Below are 23,731 nucleotides of genomic sequence, written 5' to 3'. Positions count from 1 at the left end.
ATTACTTTCATTACTTATTTTTTTGAAGTCACTAATTTTAGTTTTACTCAAGTATGTTTTGACTTAGACTAATTATTGCACTTAGCGACATTTAAATCTTAATAAAGAGTACAAATCTTGCAGGCTCATGTAGGCTCTCCGCATCACATCAGAAACGTGTCAATTGTAATTGCATCTGCATCAAGCCTGTGACAGCATGTGGAGGTAACGTTAATGAATTTACTCAAATGTATCCATGATAGTAGCTTAGTTAACATTAGCCAAAAAGCCATCTCCAGCTACACTATTAGTGGTTTGCATTTGTCTGGTTGTTGCTAGCAAGTTCGCTAGCCTCGCTAGCTAGTTAGTTAGCCTAGCTAACAGCAAACAAAACATCGGTGTATGATTTTTTGAATAATGGGAAGGTTTCAAATTTCACTTTTTTTGTTTGTTTTTATGTTATCACAGGTCAAATAATGACATGATTTTCTGAATTTTATTTTGATAATATCAAGTTGTGGGATGAGAGATTCATGCTTTCCGTAGCGCAGCACATAACCTGCCAAACACATCCGTAAATTACTGTTGATTCATGCTTTACTTTGTTAATGCAATTTATTTTGTTACTTTTTTTCATCAAATTAAAGAACCAAGTTTGAACCATTTTTTTTTTTTAAGTAACTATGATTTTCATACCAGTAATTTCACATCTACTTGAGTAATATTTCAGTAGTAATAACAGTAGTTGTACTTGAGCAGGATATATTTGTAGTGTTTACACATCTGACTGGTAGCACCTATAAAGCCTGCTCCCCAAAGAGAAAGGTGCTCTCTCTCTCTCCTTTCCCTTTCCCTTCCCCAACCGCAGAAGGGACACATGTGCGGCTGCATTTGGGGGGGCATTAGTGGGGGCGGGGGGGGGGGGGCAGTGCGGGGGCATTACTGCTCCATGCTAATCAAAGGCGGAGGATAGAGCGGGAGGGAAGGAGGGATATAAAGGGACTCGGTGGGGTGCCAAAGCAGCCCCCTCTGCACCCAATGCCTTTTAATTAGGCTCACAGCAGGGACGCCGCACCGACACACGCGTCGCTCATCACTCACACACAGATGCATACACATGCACCTACTCATATGAACTGACACTCGCACACCTTTTTCTGCTTCATTATTCCGGTGTATAGGTCATCTCCATTTTCGTTCAAATCTTGTGCTTAGAGCTGTCTGCTGTCCCAGCAGTTGTCAGGGGAGCGGTGAGGTTGTGCTGAGATGTTCTGTGACTCTTTGCCTCAGAGTAATCTTGTCTGTCATGGGCTTTTTGTCTAACAAAGGGATTATAGGTGCCATATTTGTTCAGGGGCATCAATTCACTAAAGCTCCCTAAGGTTTGGCAAAGTCATTGCATCTAATATCATTTGCCGCCAAAATGACTACATTTACGGGGACAAAATGACTGACAATGGCTGATCCATTTTGTATTTGTTTGTATTGTTTAATATTTTTATTAAATTGATTGATTTGATAAAATATTAGATGTTTTTAGACAGTTTTTGCTTGATCTTTGTTTTCCATTATAATGATAAAAACTGGCATATCAAAGTTGAACTCACTTGAGTATTAATTCCTAATGAGGCAAAGTTGGGCCATTTGGGCTATATTTGTTCTCTGTTTGTCTGTGGAGACTCAAAATTCCAAAACAAACGAAGTGGAAATTTCTCATTTGAAAAACTGAAGATGATTGACCCCAGGAGGTTTCCCCTGCCTTTATCAAACAGATGCGTAGTTTCAAACTTTTTTTAGAACTAAAACTTAAGTTTTAATATCTCAGTTGATTAGACTTATTGACATGGTAGCTCGCCATCTGCCTGGACTCCTGTGAACGCTGACATTTGGTCAACGACCTTTAACCTTGCAGGAAAATGTCATGACACCAAAAGTCCGCCTGACACAAAAGACCCCGAAACACCTCAAGCTTTGGGTAGAAACAGCAAAACTGATCGCACAGTGCTGGATTCAAATGTACTGTGAAGAAAGTTGATAGTCATCTTCATCCCTCTCCCTCCTGGTAGTAAAATCATATGGGGATCATCAGCAAGCACCAATAAGATTGGAGGCTGGGACTATACACTGGTTTTCTAGAGGCCTTTATTGTGGTTATCAATCAAGGCTGCAAGAAGTGAGAAGACAGCGAGTGGTCTGATTTTTACATGCCAGGTGCACTTAAATGACACATGTGAGGAGTGCTGACAGTGAATTACTATGCAGGAGGGGGGATTTTCAAGGGAGAGACATGAAGGTCAAAACTGGCACACGCTTATCCATCTCATTTCAATCACATTAGGGAGGGATCGAGTGTGAATTTGCTGGATATCATGAGAACTTTTCTTTTACATGGTGCTGTGTCTGAGAATTGTGTGTTATGGTACCACTTTTAAGGGTACATGATATAGGGCTTAGGGCTTTTATTTCAAGTGATTTGAAAATATATAATGTCTAGGTTAGGTTGCATGCCTCCTTCCTATATACCCCTATATGTAATTATAGTATATTCAGCAAAGGCATTAGTCAGCATCATTCAAGACCATGGCAAACATATTCTGTGATTGGACCTATTAAAAATTGCAGGGGTGGGTGGCGGAGTCTTGGTATCTGAGCTGTCAAAGCCTGTTAATATATTGCTTTTATGCATTTTAAATAATCAGTCTAGAGCTTTATTGTCCTTTGTCTGTACTTTGAAAGCATTAAACAACAGCCCACCTCAACCCATCTAACAGAAAGAAATGCCAACTTTTGATTTGAATTTATAAGAAACTTCTTTTCTTTTTCACTGTGGAGATTTTCCTGAATTGGATGCATGATGGCGATTTCCCCACTCTGCTTTGCCTCCGCCTTCACACCGAGAACCAACTGTGAGGGATGATGACATTTCATACAGACATAAAACACACCTTTTGATGGCTTTGAAATGTTTCACAGCACTATAGTTCACTTCAAAATACTTAAAGGGAGCGGTCGGGGGTTCGTTTGTGATTTGGTTATTGTCAGGTTCCTCTGACAGGAGTTTTGTGATCAAGTCGGACGGGCTGTTTTGGGAAGTGCCGAAGGAAGGAAGGAAGGTTAAATGCTTTTGTTTCATCTGTGCAATGAATCTTTCACGTCATTTTTTGAGTTATTATATCTATCTATATATGAAAACTATTGACACTATTGATATAACTGGCCTTTTATTAAAAATCAGATAGCAGTCTGTCAGTGTCGTCTACCTCTGATATGATGGATATGATGCAGTTTGTTTCATTACAAATTTATTGTGTAATTGATCAATACTACACTGGTTGTCAGTGCGAAGGCCTTAACCTGAACTGACTCGAATACAACATTTTGATTGTATGTATTACAATACTATCATCCTGGGTTTCAGTGGAGAGTGTTAGTGTCACACTGTGGTCTGAATGCTGTTTCAGAGGCTTTTCCACCCTGACAAGAAAAAACATTATGGGCAAACAGCTTCAATCCAAATTTTGTGGGATCGTCCAGCAAAAACCTTCAAAAAAAAGTCCAATGCTAACTGTTACCCAGTTAGCATTGGACGCTATGACAAGATCACAATCACAAAAAAACCCTTTTCAGCACTAATAGATAAAGCATTGATACACTGTACTCCACTGATAAACCTTTCCCTCATCTCTGACCTGGTAGCGGCCAATTATCCTATCTTCCACAGTGGACTGTAAGCAGCGAGAGGTGACCACACTAGTCAGGTCAGCTGCAGAGGCTAATGGTGTATTGAGCTGCGGACAGGCCCCGGGTCAAGAGGCCTTCGGTGGTTCAGCTGCTCCGCACCTGGGGTCCGACGGGATGGGGATGGGGAAGAAGTTGGGGGGGGCGGGGGGGAGTGGTGGATCTCAGCACCCCTCTCCACACCGAAGAGGTGCCTTCATCCCTCATCAAGCCCTCCTCTCCAACCTCCAACACCTCATGAATCACGACAGCCAGCCCCCCCCCCCCCTCACCATGGGGCCGCGCATCAAGAGACAACGATGACCATTAGGACTCCTTCATTCATTTATGTCAACTGTTTTCCTTTGTCTTTCTCTGACGCCTGACAACCGGGGAATTGCATAAAGCCAACATGGTCCGTCTCAAATGAGTGGAATTGCTGAGTGCGCGGATACCCGATTTGTGAAAGAGCATAACCAAAGTTCTTTTTACAGATAAGTCCTTTCAGTCTTACCATTTGTATTAATTCTCCATAAAATGTCAAGCATGATAAAAATCAGTGTTCTCTTGCAAAAGTTATATAGGTTACAATATTTTTTGCAATAGATATGACACCACTAAAACAAAAGATTAGCACTATGTAATTTACGATTTTCATTTGTGGTGACATAGTAAACTAAATCATCACCAACCAATTATTTGCATCTTGATTTAACATTCATGAGATGTTAATGAGCTGAGAAATATCCCTAATTCAAAAAGCTGTCTGTGATATTTAGATGTAATTGGGTAATGGCACCCAGCTGGTGACCATTTTTGGGTGGCATAAAAACTTTCAGCTGCACTGGTTTAAACACTGCTCACTTTCTTGCATTGTGAAAAATTGCTTCAGAAACTATGTAGCATCTGCAGAAAAAGCTTGATTTTGGAAGAATTGGGGCGTTTGGTACTTTTTGATCAAGGGGGATAACATTATGTAGATCAGACATGAGAATTTAAACCCAATTCACATAATACCCACCTAAAAAGTACATGGAAGGAATGCTGTAATTTCCAATTTCTCTCTAGAAAATACCACAAAGCAGAAAATGATTGATGTACGAGACTTCTTGAGACTTTTGAAGTATCCAGAAGACAAAGAGCAACCCTTGACCCATCCATGGGGCATGCATCCTCAATCCACACTCCTCTTTGTAAGTGCTTGAACTTGGATTCCCTCACTCCTTGGCCTCCATCCCCCACCTCCCTCCTTCCTTCAGAGGCAGGCAGGCGTGACATGGCTTTGGCCCTGACCCTGGGCCCTACCTGGATGTTTTGTTTGGAGCGGGTGGAGATCAGATGTTTTTGGTCATTACACCGCCTCTCATTAGGTCGCCCGTCTCGTCCAAATAAACCTAATGAGACAGTGTTTAATGTCCAAAGTCCCCCCGCCTGCCCCTGGTATAAGGAGTGTGTGTGTGTGTGTGTGTGTTGGGGCGTGGCGGGCCAAATTACCCCGGCGTCTCGTTCGGGGATGGCACCTGGGCCCCCTTGTCGCTTGGGGGAGGTTAGCTCAGGGTAGGGGAATCCACCGGGGGGAGGGCGGGGGTGGAGGTGGAGGGGTGGGAAGGCGAGGCGAGGCTGGGCCCAGCTGGAGGAAGTTAAAGAGCTAAATGCTGATTGGGGTGGCGTGGATGTGGGGATATGAGGGGTTTTGAGGGAGAGTCAGCGGGGGACTCGCGGGGGCTCTTTTGTTTGAGGACATGCGGGAGAATCCAGCGTGAGTCTCCTGTCTAAATGCCCGGAGTGGAGGTGAATACATTTGGTGTTTGCTGTGATTGTCACTTGTGTGTTTAACTATCCATACAACAGAAGAGACTCAATGCTAGCCTTCTAAAAGGAGAACAAATGTATTATCACTGAGATGCTAAGTAAGTTGTAACAAAGCAATAAGCCTGTAAACAGTGACAACAAAGACATTCATTCCCTCTATATTGTGTCTATGTCTGATTCACATATGTGCTAAAGGTTAAAATCCCTGCAATGGCAGTACTGATGAGTGAAACCTTGGACTAACTGACTTCTGACCAACTTTAACTGACTGACTTCTTCCTTTTTTCAGACTTCTCCGTCCATTTTGAAACCTAGAGGTGTTTTCCACATCTGCTGAAAGGGAAGGGAGGCAGAGAGATGAGTTTCCTGAGTGCTCCCTTCCAGCCCGGTGTGCTTTAGCGGACACGACTGCTGCAATCAGCACCGGTGAAGGAGTCCACCTAATGGTCATTTCACAGCTATGTGGTAATGAGCCGATCGGCGCACTCAGTTGATGGGAATGAGATGACACGGAATTTGATGGAGGATGTGAAAAGCCTTCTGTAATACTGATGGCTCATTCCCACAGACTTCGTGAAAAGCAGCGGGGAGAAAGTCTAAAAGACTGAACATGGATCGGCAATTATGGTATTTTAAACTGCCTAATCGTATTCTATTTTTTTTTACAACTTTTTGCACTTTTTATAATGTCAGATGCATTTTCAATGGGGTGATATTGGAGCACATTGGGTGGCGAGGCCAAAAGAAAGCTTACAGATGACGTTGGGGTATGTGAAGTTCAATCAATCAATCAATCACTCAATCATTCATTCAATCAATCAAACTAACAAACAATCAATCAAACAATCTAGTAAGCAATCACATTTCCAGAGCACATTGCATGCGAGGAGCAGCTCAATGTGTGTTACATACAATAGTTTAAACAGTAGGAAAAGTGGAAATATTCTCATATTGGACATACACAGTACAGTATTACATGCATGCTCCTGCTCCATTATAAGACTGACAAGAATGATGTTAACAGTTGTTTCTCCTTTCTCATTTATCCTCTGATCCTTATGAGGATATTGTGGGGATATATGAGGATATTGGCAATAAGTGACAACTCCATAAGTCATTCATACCTTGGTTTGATAACTCTGAACTTTTAATCATTTAGCCATCAATGTATTTCATGCTGCCTGACTTCAGAGCCAAGTGTAGCTTGGACTGAATCTTAATGGAGACACACTGAAATGCAAAAACGCTGAGACTAACACCTGAAAATGAATATGAAATGCGATGATGTTTAGCCATTTCTAAATATTGCATTCCTGTAGAAGCTGTTATGGTTATGCTGGACAGCTGCAGTCTTCTAGAAAGCATTCCACATTAAGACTTGAATACACATGAAAACTGGCTGCTGTATCAAATGTATATAATTTGAATCTGTCAGATTACTTTTGCTACCCTGAAATGTAGTGGGCCATTTACAAAACGGGCCTGCAGTTGCTTACCTGATCATCTGATACGGGAGAAAACACCATTAAATTTAAGTTGACAGTCTGCACTTTAACTTCATAATCATTGTGTCATTTCACATCTAGAGTAATGAGAGTTTGGAGCCATAAGTAGGACGGCACTCAGATACGCTTATGAATACACTTGAGGGCATTCCTGGCACTGTCATCAGTGCTGAGGCTCATGGGTAACAGATGAGGCCCAATCAAAGATGAGCATGAAGACATAAAAATAAATCCATCACCCAACTGAAGGAGAAAATTACTCTATAGCTTATAGCTTTCAGGCAACACTAAGGTTGATTTTAGACCTCCATTAATGTGAGCCCAGATTCCAATTTATTTAAAGAAAAAAAAAAAAAGTAGTGCGTTTTCAGGTGTGTATTCATCAGTGTTGGTATTTTTTCTCTATGTATCTGTGATAGCCATTAGCCATTATAAATACTGAATATATGACAAGCATAGCCTTCTGCTCTCAGGTGAATGAGAATGTAATGGTGAGGGAAATGAATAGGTAATTTCAAATAAGCAGTCTTGAGCATGTAATCAAAAACACCGATTCCCTATTAAATTAACCAGGACAACCCCTGTATAATAGCTTACATACTTTACTAAGAGAAAATACGCACATCTTTTAGTAATCTATTACAGTTTGAAAAAGCAATAATGATAAGCCCCAGCTTATGATCACAACCATTCTCTAATTACAAAGAAAGCTATCCTCAAACCTTGAATTCATGAGGCGTCAGAAATGCCTCAGGCACTGAAAGGTGAAGCCCATGTCCTGAACATGTGCAAATAAAGGCCCATCTCATTAACTTTAAGTTATGTCTGTACATGTGCACAGAATATAATGTCTGTCTCTTGATGGTACGTAGATTAACACAGATCCTCACTATTTTGTTCAGATGTGCTTTCAGGAATATTAAAACACAAATGAGGCCATAAAAGACTTGACCTTAATGCTTATGAATGTGCCAGTGGAAAATCCAGAGGAAGAACACTTTTCTAACATCTTAAACATGACTCAATGAGATTTCAGCTAGTAAGCACTAAGTAATTGCAGTCCTGAGAGCAATCTAAAACACGTCACTGTGCACTAAGCTTTGGTATGAAATGCATTAAAGCTTTTTTAATGCAGACTCCAGATCCGAGACGAGGCTGTGGACATGTGGTTGCAAAGGTGGAACAAAATTATTCAATTAATACACACATTAAAGGACTACATCGACTTTTTGAGAGTTTGTCCTGTTGATCACTTTACCCAATATGTGACGAGAGAATTGATACCAAAATCATCTCGGTGTCTCTGGTACTGTAGATAGTTCTGTCTGGTACGCACGCAATCATAGGCAACTAGCATTATCCTAAAAGTGAGAAAATTAGAACTTGTAGCAGCTCTGAAGGCTGGATGGTAATTTTAATTAAATGCATCTAAACCTGCCAGTCTTGTTTAGGGGATTGGCAAAATAGACATAAAATTTGACAAAAAGAAGGCACTTTCAATGGCAGAAGATCTCTTCTTACTTGTTTGGTTTACGCAGAAAGTGAGTGACATAAGCCAGCTAAAGAAAAGTTTGTAATGGACCTTACTAATGATGAAGATTGCTATTTTGTTTTCAGACGAATCTACAGGCCATAGAATAAAATAATACTAATACCAATTTTGGATTATTAAAAGGTAAAGCGTCATACTTAGGATAATGTGAATCGCCTACAATTACCTAACATACTGTATGAGCCAAACTCCCAAAAAGTCGATGTAGTCTGTCACTGTAAAACGTTACAAAGCATTTCTGGCATATTTCCCCTCTTTCTGACAGCAGCTCTTGACAACTCATTGACAACCACAGTATTTAAAGGTTAGACCGCCCAAGCCTTTCCTGTCCTTGACCTTTATTGGACAGCCAGTGTATGGACCTCGTCAAAAACAGGATCTTACTGTCCCTCTGGCCAGGTCAGGACCCCACTGACCACAGACACACTGAAGGCCTAATACTGGACAGATGGCAGAGCGGGCTGGATTGACTTGTAGTCCCTGAAGGAAGCCAATCAAACACCGCCACAGAAAAGATGAACTGAACAATGACACAATCCATCAATCGGGCCATCAAGTGACCAATTATATACTGACCATCCAATAAAATGTCTCTTTCATCCCCCAGTGCTGACAGCCTCCTTTTGGACTTTGCCCCTTTGATGCAGTAAAGGGGAACAACAGTAATGGATATCTAGACTCCAGTGGTGACTGGTATCATCCTTGGCTTGAGCTGAAATTACTTAAGTTACTTTACAGAACCTACCTTAGACCTGTGTTTATAATTTTGCCTCTGATTTAATTCATTTTAAGTGTTGTGATTTAGTTTAACTAATTCAGATCTACTAATTGTTGAATAGCTTTATTGATTTGGGAGAGAAACATCAAATGTGTGATAACCCTAATCTTAATACTGACCATTTTTTGGGCTTTTTTTTTTTCCTCAGGCTTTTTTTTTTTTTTTCTTACCTCAGATAAACTGAAGTAGTGGGGCAAAGCGGTGTGAAGAGGGCATTAAACGGCTGTTTACAATGAGAAGGTTGCATTCAGTGACCATTTGTCTTTCTTGGTTTTATTGTCCTTGAAGGGCAATTAATCACACAGCCGATCATGCAATAACATACATGCAAAGACATGAGACTACACAATCTGTGTATTAAAACCAACATACTATTATACTACTAGGTAGATTAGTATAACTAAGCAGATAATTATTATTAAAAATAAATACAATATACATATTATAGCAGTAAATATTTCCTATGGGTAAATCTGTACTTTTCTCAGTTGTGGTTGAAAAATTCCAATCAGTGTCTCTCCATAAATCTTTAAAACATACCGACAGCATGCACATCATTCAGCACTTTATGGTCTTTATATGAAAAATTGAATCACATTAGGAAATCTGAATTCATACTCATACAATAAATGCTGTCTCCAGGATAGTGACTTGCATAATATGTGAATCATTTGATTTCTAATGTCTTTATTTCATCTTGCAACCTTTAAACATAGTAAAAAGTCTGAATAAAATTGAATTACTGTAATAGATTTCACAGACAAATTTTATTTACACAGGCCTATATATGATTCATCAGCTCCAAAACTACATGCATAACAAATCAACAGCCTCAACCACCAATCAGTCTTGTTATGTAGTGAGTGAAATACGTATGTCACATGTCTTTTCATTGTTCATTTGCATTTCAGTTATTTCAAAGGGAATTATCACTCTAAGGGCTGGTTGTACCAATTTAAATAATTTAAATGAAAATTAAGTTTGAGGTTAAAAACAAGACCAAGCAGGATTCTAACTTTGAGGCAGTGCAGTTTATGTCAGCCTGAAAAAAATACCTCATGTTGTCATGCATGTTTTGATATAAATTCCCTTTTATACTGAACAAAAATATAAACGCAACACTTTTGTTTTTGCTCCCATTTTTGAAATAAAAGATCTAAGACTTTTTCGATGCACACAAAAGGCTTATTTCTCTCAAATTTTGTTCACAAATTTGTTTAAATCCGTGTTAGTGAGCACTTCTCCTTTGCCAAGATAATCCATCCACCTGACAGGTGTGGCATATCAAGATGCTGATTAAACAGCATGATTATTGCACAGGTGTGCCTTGGGTTGGTCACAATAAAAGGACACTCTAAAATGTGCAGTTTTATCTTGAAAGAAGACATTTATTATTAGGCACTGAACTATGGATCTCACATGACTAGGGCTACAGATATGCATGCATGCAACTCATGAAAAATGGGAGAAAAAAACAAAAGTGTTGCATTTATATTTTTGTTAAGTATAATACTGGGTGGTGACAATGTAAGTTTGGTTTGTTTGTCACACTACTTTCTGATGCAAGAACAATCCAATCCCCACTCCCAGACTTTTTTTAAACATATCAATTATCTGCATATACGTATCCCACACATTGCTGAAAATCACCCTCCAATCACCTGGGTTTACATGGATTTATTTTATAGTTGGATTAGTTTACTCAAAGAGCAATGTCATGAGTCAATGAGATCAAGCCCCTCTCAGGAAAAATTACAGAACATGTTATTTTTTTGTAGTCTTTCTTTGATTTTGTTTATGCACTCACATGCACACTTTTTTTTAAAAAAAGAATTATGAAAAATCAATGAAATCAGACTAAGGTGGTCACATGGCCCAATTAATAGAAAAGTTGAGAAGAAATCTAGGTAACCGGGTTATGTTTATACCGATTATGACCTTACTCTGATTAAGATCATCAGAATATGGTGTTCATATGACTTTACTGACAATTTATTTTGCTCTACTGGACATTGGCTGAAATCCTGGACATTGGCTGTAATCCAATGAGTTGAGCATTTTACAAAAGGTGTATTTAGGCCATGTGAGCAAGCAATGGAGCTGCACAGGTCTACAGTTGTTACTGTCAGATGATGTTGTTACTGTCAGATTATTATAGAAGCCCTAATAACCTTAATTAAATAAACAGCCTCCATGTTCACCTGTTTTATTTCCATCTAGCCTACAGAACAGATAGGGAAAGTCTGTATTGACTAATATAGCTTTGCTTACTTGTTATGATAAAAAGACCAATTCATTCTTTTTGTTTTGTACTGACATTCCTAGTCAAGAGCCTAATTCACAAATGTGTGCAAGATCAATCTATTCAGACTCAGCATTCATGGGTAAAAACACTCAAATCAAGATGTCATTACCATTAGTTCAACGTAGTGTCATATTGTCATACTGTAAGTCTTGTTTGAATTATGGCTTGATTGGGATTCATAAATAAACGTGATTGTGCATTTGCGATGATCTGGATTTAAATGATTTCTAAAATTAAACCCAATGGGTGCAATTTCACACAGACTCTTAAAAGTGGATTCATTCTATCAGCCATAAAAGTTAATATACTGCAGGGAGAATTAAAGAGTCTGTTTTCTAATGCATTGCTGTAAGCTAATAAAGAGGAACATCCAAAAATAGCAGCACAGATCCAGAGATGTGTGCATGACAAAGTAGAGACACACTCTCAACATTCCTGTCAAGTCTCTTTTGATTGAGTGATTTATTGATGGACTATAATGGATCCCTGCAGATACCTTAATGTGATAGAAAGCATAAATACATTGACATATTTTGCATTACAATGCAGAGTCATCAACACTTTAACTGGAGTTGGCATTTTTTATTGCATAATTAAATGTTTTTAATGACTTTATCAATAATATATGCAAAAAGTGGAAAAACGTGTATTGGGAACATGTCATTTTGAGCTATACATAAGTACTTTTATGTTTCAAGGATTCATTGTTTCATAATTTTACATTAATGATTTTTTCATGTTTAAACAAATTCATAATGGCTTTCTCAATATAAAAGCAAAAATTAGACAAGCAGGGCTTAAATGCAGCTGTATGTAAATGCAGCTATACTTAAATGGATTAATTTATCTCTTATTAGATGGAGATAGATACTGAACTGTAAAAAAAAAAATACATATATTGCCATTTTAATGCAAGTTCACATCTATCCTGATCGCCCTTGTTGAGACAGCTTGTTGCCCCAGTTGACACATGGCACATAATGACATATTGACATGTTGCACATAATGACATAGTCAGGCTCACCATGAACCGGCCACTCAAGGTGCACATCTCATCATACAGCAGGTGAGAGAGTTTATCTGCCATTCCTCTTTTCCACCACCGCCTCCTGCAGGTCCAGCTTCATCCCAATAACAGAGATATCCCTCCTGACCTACTTGTTCTACCATTTGAAAAGATTCCCATGTTTTGCAGGTAAGCATAGTTTATTATAGAATCACATTACTGTCAAGACCCAGAGCCCTGCTCGTTTTCACTCTAGCTGTCTAATCAGAAACTGATTTACACTTGGGATACCAGGTGAATGCAATTAACTGTAATTAACCAAGGTGAAAACCTCTTGACTATACTACTTGTTGGATGTTGAGCACCATAATGCAGTGGTTCCCAATCCTGATCCTTGAAAGTGCTCCTGGTTCTCTATCCTACCAGGTTGTTAATTGAAGTTAATTACATTAAGCAGGTGTAAGATAGTCCCTTATTTGATGACTAGGATGAAAACTAGCAGGGCTCTGGGTCCTAAGGACCAGGGTGGGGAACCACTGGTCTACACTACACTGTACATGGCGAGAGAGTATACCTATGTTTAGAATAGTAATTCTTATATACTGGCATATTTTCCAATTAAATACATTATTGTGAAATTAAACTATTCCTCATTTTGGTGGGGACCCCCTGGAACTCCTTCTGGTGGTCTCTGGGTCCAGCTTTAGGAACCACTGGGATAGGACAGAGGATGGAACTAGCTCAATCAAGAGGTTTGCTTGCTTGCTTTTCTCACCTGCAATCCAAAATCTTCGACGATCCACGCCGTATTTTACGTCATCCCGTCTGGCGCAAGTCCCGAACGTCACCTCCCCTCCCCCTCCCCTTAGCAACAGAGGCAAGATGGCGGCGTCCAGTAACGCGGAGCATTCTCCCGAGATATCGACGCCGTTAAAGATACCGAAAACGGAGGTGCCGTCCCCGGAATCGGAGGACTTGAGTGACAGTAATCAATATCACTCCAATCCCTCCACGCCAAATCGCTTTTCGCCGTTGAACGTGGGCTCGGGGACGGTGGGCCGGACGGCGGCCTCATCCTCCTCCAACAGCTTCACGGCTTGCCGAGGGATGTCGTGGACTCCGTCCGAGACAAACGCCCTCATCGCCGTCTGGGGCAACGAGAGGCTGACCGAGGCGAGGATGCAGCAGTTGGAGGTCGCGGGTACCGTGTTCTCCGGCAAGGCCCCCGGTCCTGCCATGTACGAGCGGGTCTCCCGAGCCTTGGCCGAGCTGGGTTACGAAAGGACCCCGTCCCAGTGCAGGGAGAGGATGAAGGTAAATATGAGGGCGAGATGGGGGGGCAGAATATGCTCCCTCCTCCATCATCAGCATCTCTACCTGTAGCTTTGTGACTAAGCTTGAGGAGATAGCAGTTGTCATGCAGCTGCTGTCGCTTGCAGTGCGGATTACTGGGTTGTGGGATCACACAAAAAAATCTCTCTAGTTACATGACAGGCCTGGCTATTTGTCTGACCTACAGCTAAAGCAGACTATTAGCTACCTGCACACTATGCAAGGACCAAGTCTCCTACAAGTCCCAGGCTCCGGTCTGCTGACATTGACAATTGTACAGTAATTCTGCAAGATATTAGGACTACTTTCCTAATACTTTCCTTGTTACACTCCCCTTTGCATGTCTCAGCTGTCTCAAGCAGGGATACAGTGGAGGGCAAACCCACCCACACTGGTGACCCACTACTTCCACTTGTCGCATAGCTTACCCACCTTTATACTATGACATATAATGTTTATTTATGGTACACATCATGTTAGATAGTGTCCAAGTAGTGTAAGATATGTGGTAGGTAGGGGGGAAAAGCATAAATTCATTGATTTTTGTTACTATTTTTGTTCTTTTCCTTATGATGATCACCCAATACAGAATGGAGGTTGTAGTTTATGTACTTTTTTATTTACCACCTTATCACTCCTCTCAAGCCCTAAAAATCCTCCTTTAACCCATCTTGACCCCTTCATCTACATCTCCCTTCATAATCAAAGTGGTTCTATCAGGTGAAATCAACAATGGACTAAGGGTTTCATACTCACCTGAACAGTCATTTTATGGACAGAGCAGGTAATCCTAATATTACCTCACCTGGTTCCAAAAAGTCCAGTTTACTATGCCTTATGTTACAACTCCATAAAGTTAATACTTATGCATTAGATGTCAACAAACCCAAGATATTTTTGTGTTTTCACTCCCCAAGCCCATCAGCATATTTAGCATGGACTTTGAATATCAATTATGAGTTCAAGCGGGTTGCCAAAAATGAGAAATAACAAAATCAGCAATATCTCCTGCAGTTCTCCAGGTTATCACCTCAGAATTTGAATCTAATACTATTTGTATACTGCAGTCCTTCTGTTTTTTTTTCAGCAATGTGCACACATTTTAAATTCAACTTCAAAGCATAAACTGTGCACAGCAATCATAATGTTGCATATTGCAGTGAAAAACTACGAAAGGTCTCATGTTTAGTATTTCATTCCCCTAACCAGGTCGAAAATTGCTTGAACTAAAGCTAAGCAGCAACATGTTTCCATATCACCAGCCTGTACAAGTAGCTGACATGTCCCCCCATCTCGTCCAGACGCTGCGGCGCTGCTACAGCCGCGTGAAGGAGCACGGCATCGGCAAGAGGAAGAGCAGCTACTCCATAGAGCAGCTGGAGAAGGTGTTCGGCCAGGGAGGCTGGGACTCCCAGAGCTGCGCGCCGGTGCTGATCAACAGCAGCGGGCTGTATCAGGAGATGGAGTCTGACAGCAGCACCCTGGAAGACTTCTCCCAGGAGGACTGGTGCAACCAGGTGCTGGCCTCGGCCTTCCAGGAGGGAGACATGGAGGCTGGTGAGTGAGCGTTTGTGTTGGCGAGCGGAGAGCACATCGCGTTAATTGACACAGTTGAACAGTTGGTTTGAACTCTTGTGTTTGTGCTCTTTTTTTTTTTTCCTCCAGAAGAAATCCAGGTGCCTAAAAATAGAATTCTACAGATTCAAGCAGAGCTGTCAGAACAAACCCAGTAAGTCAACTTGGACAAAGGCTATCTTCACTGTGTCTTTCTTAATTGAACATGTTAGGCTTTGTGCTGTAAGTTGTGACTTTGTCTAATCATAAGTTATTGCTAAAAGGCCAACACTATCATTTGTTTTCATTTTTGATAACCAGAGTCGTTTGTAGACAATAATCTTGACCACAATTTCGATTTGGTTAACATGTGTGCCAGTATTCCAGTATTGTTCAATAATACTAACAATTTGACAATACTCTGAATAGGACATCTTATTACAGTCGTCTTTCCCCAATTAAGTTCTTAATCTGAGTGAGCATGTGCCAATTGAAACAGATTTGGTGATTGTCTAAGTCGATTCTTTTGTCCTTGTGGAGATTGTTTTTCTGAAATTGTCTTGGGGAGAACAAACTTCTCATGAATGTGAGAATGCACAGAGAATGCATCTTTACGGGTTGAGACAGGCTGTGAGCTTAAGGTCGTGCAATCAATTAAGACGCACGGGTGTTCCTTCCCCCAGCTGATTCAACTGGCTCTGTACCATACACTATAATGCTATTTATTTGTGCCAGCTTTAGGGTGTGATGCATCATTCTCCTAATTAATCTTGAGGCTTCCCATTCATTCTTGTCAGCCAAGTCAGCATCTACTGCGTCCTCGATATTTTGTGGTTGGCAAGTAAAGTTCAAGGATCTTTATCCATCCTCCGTCCTCTGTGTTTTTTTGTTTTGGAACTGTACTTCGGCCATTAGATATTACGTCAAATGTGTCATGCCAAGAACACATACTGAGAAAGACCTTATGCACTGGCATTACATTTGTAAAGTACTTTGTAACTTTAGAAAGATGCATTATTGCTGTTAAAATCATTAATGTATCTTTGTTTTCTCACAGAAAAAAGGATGCGATGCAGAATGTGATGCGCATCCTGGAGTCGGTGCAGCTGAAATGGGAGCACTTCCAGACGTGGACGGAGTTCTCGCGGCTGCACCTCTCCAACAAACTGGCCATCTTCGGCGTGGGCTACAACACGCGCTGGCGCGAGGACGTGCGTTACCACTATGCCGAGATCAGCTCCCAGGTGCCACTGGGCAAGCGGCTCCGAGAGTACTTCAACCCCGAGAAGCCCGAGGGCCGCGTCATCATGACCAAAGTTCAGAAGATGAACTGGAAGAATGTCTACTACAAGTTCCTGGACATCACCATCAGCGAGGCGCGCTGCCTGGAGCTGCACATGGAGGTGGACTGGATCCCCGTAACCCAGTCCAGGGTGACGGGCTGCAGCAAAGGCACGTCCCACTACCTCCTGCCTGGGGACATCCCCAAGGCATACGGACTCTACGCTGTTGGCTACGAGGTGGTGGCACCCTCTACCGACACCGCTCAGACATCGGGCGATAGTCAAGACCACAGCTTACCTCAGTGCGAGATGGAGTTGGAGAGCGTGACCCGGAGCCAGGCCGACGGAGAAGCAGCAGGGAAGGGTGACAGGACTGGGGCTAAAGTCACTTACTGCTACCTAGGCATAGCTGAGGATAGGACCCTACAGCAGTGCCTGTTCCAGCACTTTCAGGGTTCCGCGAAGCACTATGTCCACAGGGAACCCTCCGCTGTCACGCGTTTCCTGCAGGAGAACTGTCGCAGTGGCACCAGAGGGCAGGACGGGGAAGGAGGCGAAGGTTCGTCTCAACATTTGGCCATTTACATTAAGTTCATCGAGGTGGAGCTGGACTTCCTCTCAGCAGGCTCCCTGGTGGAGTGCCTAGAAATTGCCGTGGGCTATTCCTTAAAGTACAACAACAAAGAGACATTGTAACTACCGCTCAGTGTTTTGGACTTGCCTTGATAAGATAGTTAACAAGTGTTACAGCCAGCAGGGGCACATGAAGGGTCACCAGTTCTGTCTGTTACATAGCATGGATGTGTGCAAGAATCTGTCAAATCATTTTTGCAGCCTTTTTCATCCCTCTTGACCCAATTTTGTTACCCTGCCACTAGACCCTAATCAAGGCAAAACGAATAAAGACATTCAATGCAGCAAATGCATTGTATGCAAATATGGGAACACTGGCTTAAGTATTTCAATGTATTACAGAGATGTGACATCCAAGAAATATGTACTCATTATTTTCAGCTAATATATGCACTACAAAGGTTGTGCTGCTCGTCTTGTGTAGACGAATATTGCCTCATCAGGGAGCGTAGGGTTGGCAAGGTGACTACTGCAGTATGCATCTGTCTACCTCAGTAGGATGTAGCAACTGAGGCAGCAAGGGGACCATAGCGTGTATTTGTTCTGAAACTGCCTTTACTTTGACTGTTGAGGTCTGGATCTGTATTCACAAAGCATCTAAGAACAATGCCTAATTTATGCCTTGCGTTTGCACCCATGGGGTTGTGGGTATCAGTAGGTAGACACCACAAAGGCTCTGCTTATGGGTTAGCAGCACCTCCCAAATATTCCAGTTGTGCCAGTCTTGCAGATAACACAAAGACGAAAGAGTATTCCAGCGGTTGTGATAATCTGCTTGCGCACAGGTATAAACAAGGCCTAAGAGTACTGATCTAGGACCTCTAGTTAGGTTGTATGACTATAAGCTGCAGAGGTAAACTCGTCCTAGACCAGTATTCAAACTGGATTCTTTATGAATATGATTCCAGAGGTTATGTGCAATGTGCCAGGAAAGGACTGTGTGGGTGAAGAGTTACAATGGATAATGAAACCATTGAATGAATCCATATTGAATATGTCTATGTATATGAAATCTACCTTATATATCTATATAATATATATTTAAGAGTATTGATGTTCTTGAGCATTCCAGCTTTTGCGAACTTGCAGCATTCATTTGTTTGGGTATATATGAATATGATATTTTATATTATTTTATTGGTTGACACCATGTCTTGTATGTAATTGTTTTGAGGTCACAGTCTTGTATGTTTACATGTTTTGAAAAAACAATAAATGGGGCACTCACCATCATTTGCCACTCAGTGAAACTGGTTTTGTGTGTTTGTTTGAGCAGCAGGTTGGAGGTGCAGTGGGTGCTGGTTTGATTCCTGAAACTGATACGAAAGTGCAATTGACATGTAAACTGAAGCCTGAAAGGTAGATGTTTTTATATCTGTGGTGCCTACAGACCACTAAAATATAGAAATGTGTGTATTCAGGAAGACAAATTCCAATATCTTTATGTATTATCTTGACCTGTTTGGACCTGTTTTCAGCCCAAAATGAATTATAGTGCTGTGACACCAACATCCAGGTTCGCTGTATCCTGAGCAAGGTGAAGGATTGATGACCTATCAATCAATTACCTGTCTTTGAATAGACAGGTCACTGTGTAACTTTAATCCTGTGGATTGCAGTAACTGCATGGATGTGTGCAAGACTTGGAGGAAATATGTTGTTCACCAATGTGGCCAGGAGATGGCAATAGATGGCTATTGGTGAAAATCCAAGCATGGTCCTGTTGAAATGACTTTCTAATCCCTCCTCTTTGAGAAACAGTCTATTGAGGCCTGCTTAGAGAGGCATTGATGTTATCCAGTTTATTCTCCAATCTCATAAATGGAACTAAAGTCATTTGCTGCACTCTGTGAGTATCTTATCACCTAATGATGATTTGTGAAAAGTGAAAAAGTTTTTAAATCTGGCACTGACCCTTAATGGTGGCAAAGTCGGGAACCGAATAATATACAGTATATATGAGATGCAGTTTTATTATTATTGTTTGTCTGTTCATTTTAATGTTATTTCTACTTTACCAGATTGCATTCACAGAGGAGACAGTGTTTTACTTAAGTTCAGTGACTGCATCAACAGGTAGTATACCTTTAAGATGTAGAGTATTAGAGTTTAATATAGAGTAATTATTATATGTGCAAAAATATTCCCAGCATTATGTGACATTTCCCTTGAAAGAAATTACACACAACTAATGTGTAAAATGCTGTAAATAAATATTTAATTGTACCCCATTGTATACCTGATAGGTTTGCTTTTGTCTACACTGAATGTGTGATAGTCTTACACAGATACACTATATCACACACAGGTAACAACAAAGGAAATTTGCTAAATGTAAATTCTAATAATCTACAGTGGCCTTTTGTTATTAAAACAAAAGATGTAAAAGTGAAACTGCCATTCAATAATCAGACCATATTCTACCACTTCACTGGTGAAAAGCAAACACAAAAAACAAACTGTGCTGCATAGTTGTCAGAGGAACCATATCAGCACAATCATGCATTAGAGGTTACTGTTAACTGAGATTAACTGTTATTTGCATGTGAGTATTTCTCTTCATTTGTTTTACAGGCTTAACACCTTTAGAAGTTGGTGTCAAGTGGTTTTAAGCCCCTAGCAGTTCCTTAGACAGTGGGTGATAGTTCAGGTCTCAATTAAGGCTATAATATTTAACTAAATTAAAATTAAGACTAAAATCAAAGCAATCAAGGATTATTTTAAAGTACAGTGCAGAGTAGATTGGAGTCTACAGCATTTACAGTAGAAAGCCTCTCAGTAGGAGGGCAGGACTTCAGTGTTTACAGCAGCTCTACAGTATCTAGGGCAGTGATGATGACCGCAGTGCCACAAAATTGCAATAGGCTAACACCAGAGATATTTTTATGCAGGTTTATGCAGATTTCTACAAGCATGTACCCTATAGTGTATAATCTGAGATAATCTGATCATAAAGACAATAGAGTCTCACTGTGTTGTCCTCACACACTTTACCATGCTTTATTTAGGCATTTTATCAAAGTTACAGCAACACTTAAGTTGTTCTTTGGTTAGGGTTATGACAGATTATTTATTAGTCCAAATAAATGGTAGTTACTGTTCAATTAGGGAATATCTAGGCTTGGGTTCTTCTAATGCCCACAAGCATAGGTGACACACTACTTGTGGCAAGTAAGCTGTCGGCCCAGTTGCTATTTAAAAGCAGTTTGCATTGAGAATCAACATGTTACATCTCCAATGCACAGTCCAATTACCTTTTCAAGCACAATATTAAAAGGAGCAATCCAATCTGTTTTCCATCACCAGCAACACATCCGCAATATTACCCTACTTTGGAAAAAAACGCCTCCCTATTACAGCCTTTTGCCAATCATCTTAACATGAAAAGTGAAATTGGAGTGCAAATCAGCACTCCCTTAGTGAATACCAGCCTTGATTTTCATGAATAGCAATATGTAATAATGTTGACTGCCCAATCATAGTTTATTTTGGTTTCACATCTCCTATTAATGCTTGTGTACCATAGACCATGGTAACAATATGTTCTTTTGAGATGCAAATATTTCATCATTACTGACCTTTCAGTGGATCTGCTATGCATTAAATTTGCTTGAAAAGTCTACCAAAATCAACTGACTACACTCTCCATTGTAGATCCCTTTACCTGCTTTTCACAGGAACTGGCTATAGGAGGAATTATTATCCATACAATAATGAAAGTTGCCATATTTTTTTACAGTATATCTTAAATGTTTCTTTAGAGCAATTCTTAATATAATGGAATGAGCAACATGTTTCGCCTCCAGGTGTCAGGTTTGCTCATCATTTGACTGGAGTTTTTTTTTTTTTTATTTAGATTAAGAGTCCAGAATCCAGTATTAGCCTCAGCCCTGCTCAAATTATTTTGCACCAAAAGAAAAACAGAGGTGTCTTGACAGCTTTCCCCTTCTCTGAATGCAGTAGATTTCAGCTGGAGGCCCACATGCAATTCGCAGCAACACAGCAAAATCTCACCCCCATAAGGATCGGACCCTGCTTCCTTGGATTTAATCAGAGGAATAACCCTCGTTCACCTCTCATAATTGAACAGTCCCTCCGCATTAGCCTCACCTTTGTTGCTGAGGCAACTGGGCAAGCAAAGAAAATGAAATAAAGGGGTCTGTCCACCTCTGGGAGCGCAGGTCAGTCCATATTTTTACATCATGGGTAAGCTCACCTTGGGAATTCATGTCAAGCTGAGTCGAGTCTGTTTCTCTGCTTTCAAACCCACACCTCTTCACACATGATAGAACATGAGCTTAAGATTTTCCAGGGGAGACTGAAGGGGGGGGGGGGGGGGGGATGGGGCTTTACTTGTGTGGTTTTGGAAATAGGCTTATTGTTGAGGCAGCTTGAGCCAGGGCATTTGAAACTGGCAAGTTGCACACATAAGTATGCCTGCCTAGAATATCCTCTGAAACCCTTTTTTTGCCCTTCATCTCATTAAGAGGCAGATTCAGGTCAGGTCAGTCAGGGTTGAGACACTTCACTCCTCTGAATGTGTGTGCTATCAAACTTTGTCAGATTTAACAGGATTTGAGATTATTTTCCATGTATGTTGTTTTTTTGAGCAGTGTCTACTTAAGAAAAACTAGTTAGTAAATGCTGTATGTGAAAATTTAACCTCATATTCACACCTTGGCAATGAATTTCCCCTCCTCCTTTCCCTTTCAGAGAGAATTTTGACTTAATTTTCATATCAACATCTGAGGAAAAATCTCCCATTTTGAATGTATAGCCTCCTATTGGAAATACATCACATGGTAGGACTTTTTAGTCACAACCCACAGCCCTGTCGTGGATTATGGATGATATTTGGACTTTTACAATGTTTTAAAATGTTTTTTTTAGCTAGTTGCTGCTGCAAGACCACGAATGTTCAGTGGGACTATAGCCTACTAAATTTAGATCTGTTTTTTCACGTTTTTGTGAAATTGTGAGTTATTACAGCTGGACATTTCAGGGTATTTCACCATATTGCCAGTTTTCCATTATGTCAGCAACAATATGTCGACGGTACAACAGTAACAATAACAATAGTAACTACAAAAAATTGTTACATTGGTAGTAGCCTACGGGCTGTTTTTGTATATGTGTATTATATGCATTTGCTGTATTATTCTCGATGTGTTCAGTTGTTTAAGTGTTTTTCTTCAGCCCACCTTGGCTACTCTCTCTCTCCTTATATCGCTATCCTACTCTCTGCTGCTGCGACGACCCAATTTCCCCAAGAGGATTATTAAAGTTTCATCTTATCTGATATCACGTGTGGTCGTGACAATATGTACATGTTAATTCTAAAAAGTATATTTCAAATTTGTAATTTATGAAAAGAAGCTTTTGCACCTGCGTGTAACGGTGAGAATCAGCGAACAGGTGTAGCTCACTTTACTGCGTTAAGCTACCAAATTATAGCCGGAAAATACCGGACCTAAGTTGCGTTTGCCTTGAAAATAAAAGCGGCACTGTTAGGCAACGCGATCGTTGCAATCAATTTCGCAAATGACAGGTTTTATTTTGACACTCAGAACCGGAAGTTGTGTTTTTCATTCTGACCACTGGCATGACACCGGTTCGCTCTGAGGTGGCGAGGCTCTCTCTCTCCATGTCTCGCTCTATGTCTCTCTCCCCTGCTCTCTCTCTCTCTGAAAAGGACACAGGATGACAACTTGCATAGTTGTAGTCGCTGCGGTCACGGTGAGGAGGGAATTGCAGATGCAGCCAAGCCTAAAGAGGAGAAGAAGAGTCGTGGAGGACCTTCAGTGTTGGAGGTGCTGATATATTTTACACTTCACTTTATTACCACCTCGCTGCAAAGTCAGAAAGAGGATTATAAGGAAGCTTCCATATTTCCTCACCTGAAGTGTCCCTTACCTTACCTAGCTCACGTCTGCCGGGAGACTGAAGGAAAGCCACTTGACAGACTTGAAGAGCTTTGCCCGAGGCGAAACACAGCTCATATATAACTGGGCGAAGGACATTAGCATTGGGAAGTGGAAACTGCGGCTGCTGAACCATGGAGGTCTATACTACTTCGAGGAAACTTACTTTGCTGTCGTTTACCTTTCTGTGGGGGCTGTCAGGTCAGTAATGAGCATTTTGAATTTACCTTTCCTGAAACAGCCTATTCTGGTGTTTGTTTTTGTGTTTTGTTTTTTCTTACAAGTTACTCACACAGACTCATTCCATCCCACACTGCAAAAAATGAACTTGAAAATAAGCTCACAATGTATTTA

General features: G+C 40.8%; 2 protein-coding genes across 2 annotated transcripts in view; both read left to right on the top strand.

The window, feature by feature from the left end:
- The first annotated feature begins 13,536 nt into the window (after nt 1-13,536).
- Nucleotides 13,537-18,627, top strand: msantd2 (Myb/SANT DNA binding domain containing 2). The gene is made up of 5 exons (XM_071525394.1): nt 13,537-13,968; nt 15,288-15,543; nt 15,652-15,715; nt 16,598-17,346; nt 17,377-18,627. Exons 1-5 carry the CDS (start codon nt 13,537-13,539, stop codon nt 17,517-17,519), a joined length of 1,644 nt encoding a protein of 547 aa, XP_071381495.1. The 3' UTR covers nt 17,520-18,627.
- Nucleotides 18,628-23,192: 4,565 nt separating this feature from the next.
- The window catches only part of esama (endothelial cell adhesion molecule a), a 47,684-nt gene continuing 47,145 nt past the window's right edge, over nt 23,193-23,731 (top strand). The window contains exon 1 of the mRNA XM_071525388.1: nt 23,193-23,578. Coding sequence (XP_071381489.1) covers nt 23,512-23,578 — 67 coding nt within the window. The 5' untranslated portion in view covers nt 23,193-23,511. The remainder of the gene's footprint in view (nt 23,579-23,731) is intronic.

The sequence above is a fragment of the Centroberyx affinis genome, unplaced genomic scaffold, assembly GCF_046629955.1.
Source record: "Centroberyx affinis isolate AG114_WGS23_722 - 3 ecotype Tasmania unplaced genomic scaffold, CSIRO-AGI_Caff_v1 ptg001291l_1, whole genome shotgun sequence".
In the NCBI taxonomy this organism is placed as follows: domain Eukaryota; kingdom Metazoa; phylum Chordata; class Actinopteri; order Beryciformes; family Berycidae; genus Centroberyx; species Centroberyx affinis.
The sequence above is the reverse complement of the archived record's forward strand: the minus strand, read 5'-3'. Positions and strand labels throughout refer to the sequence as shown.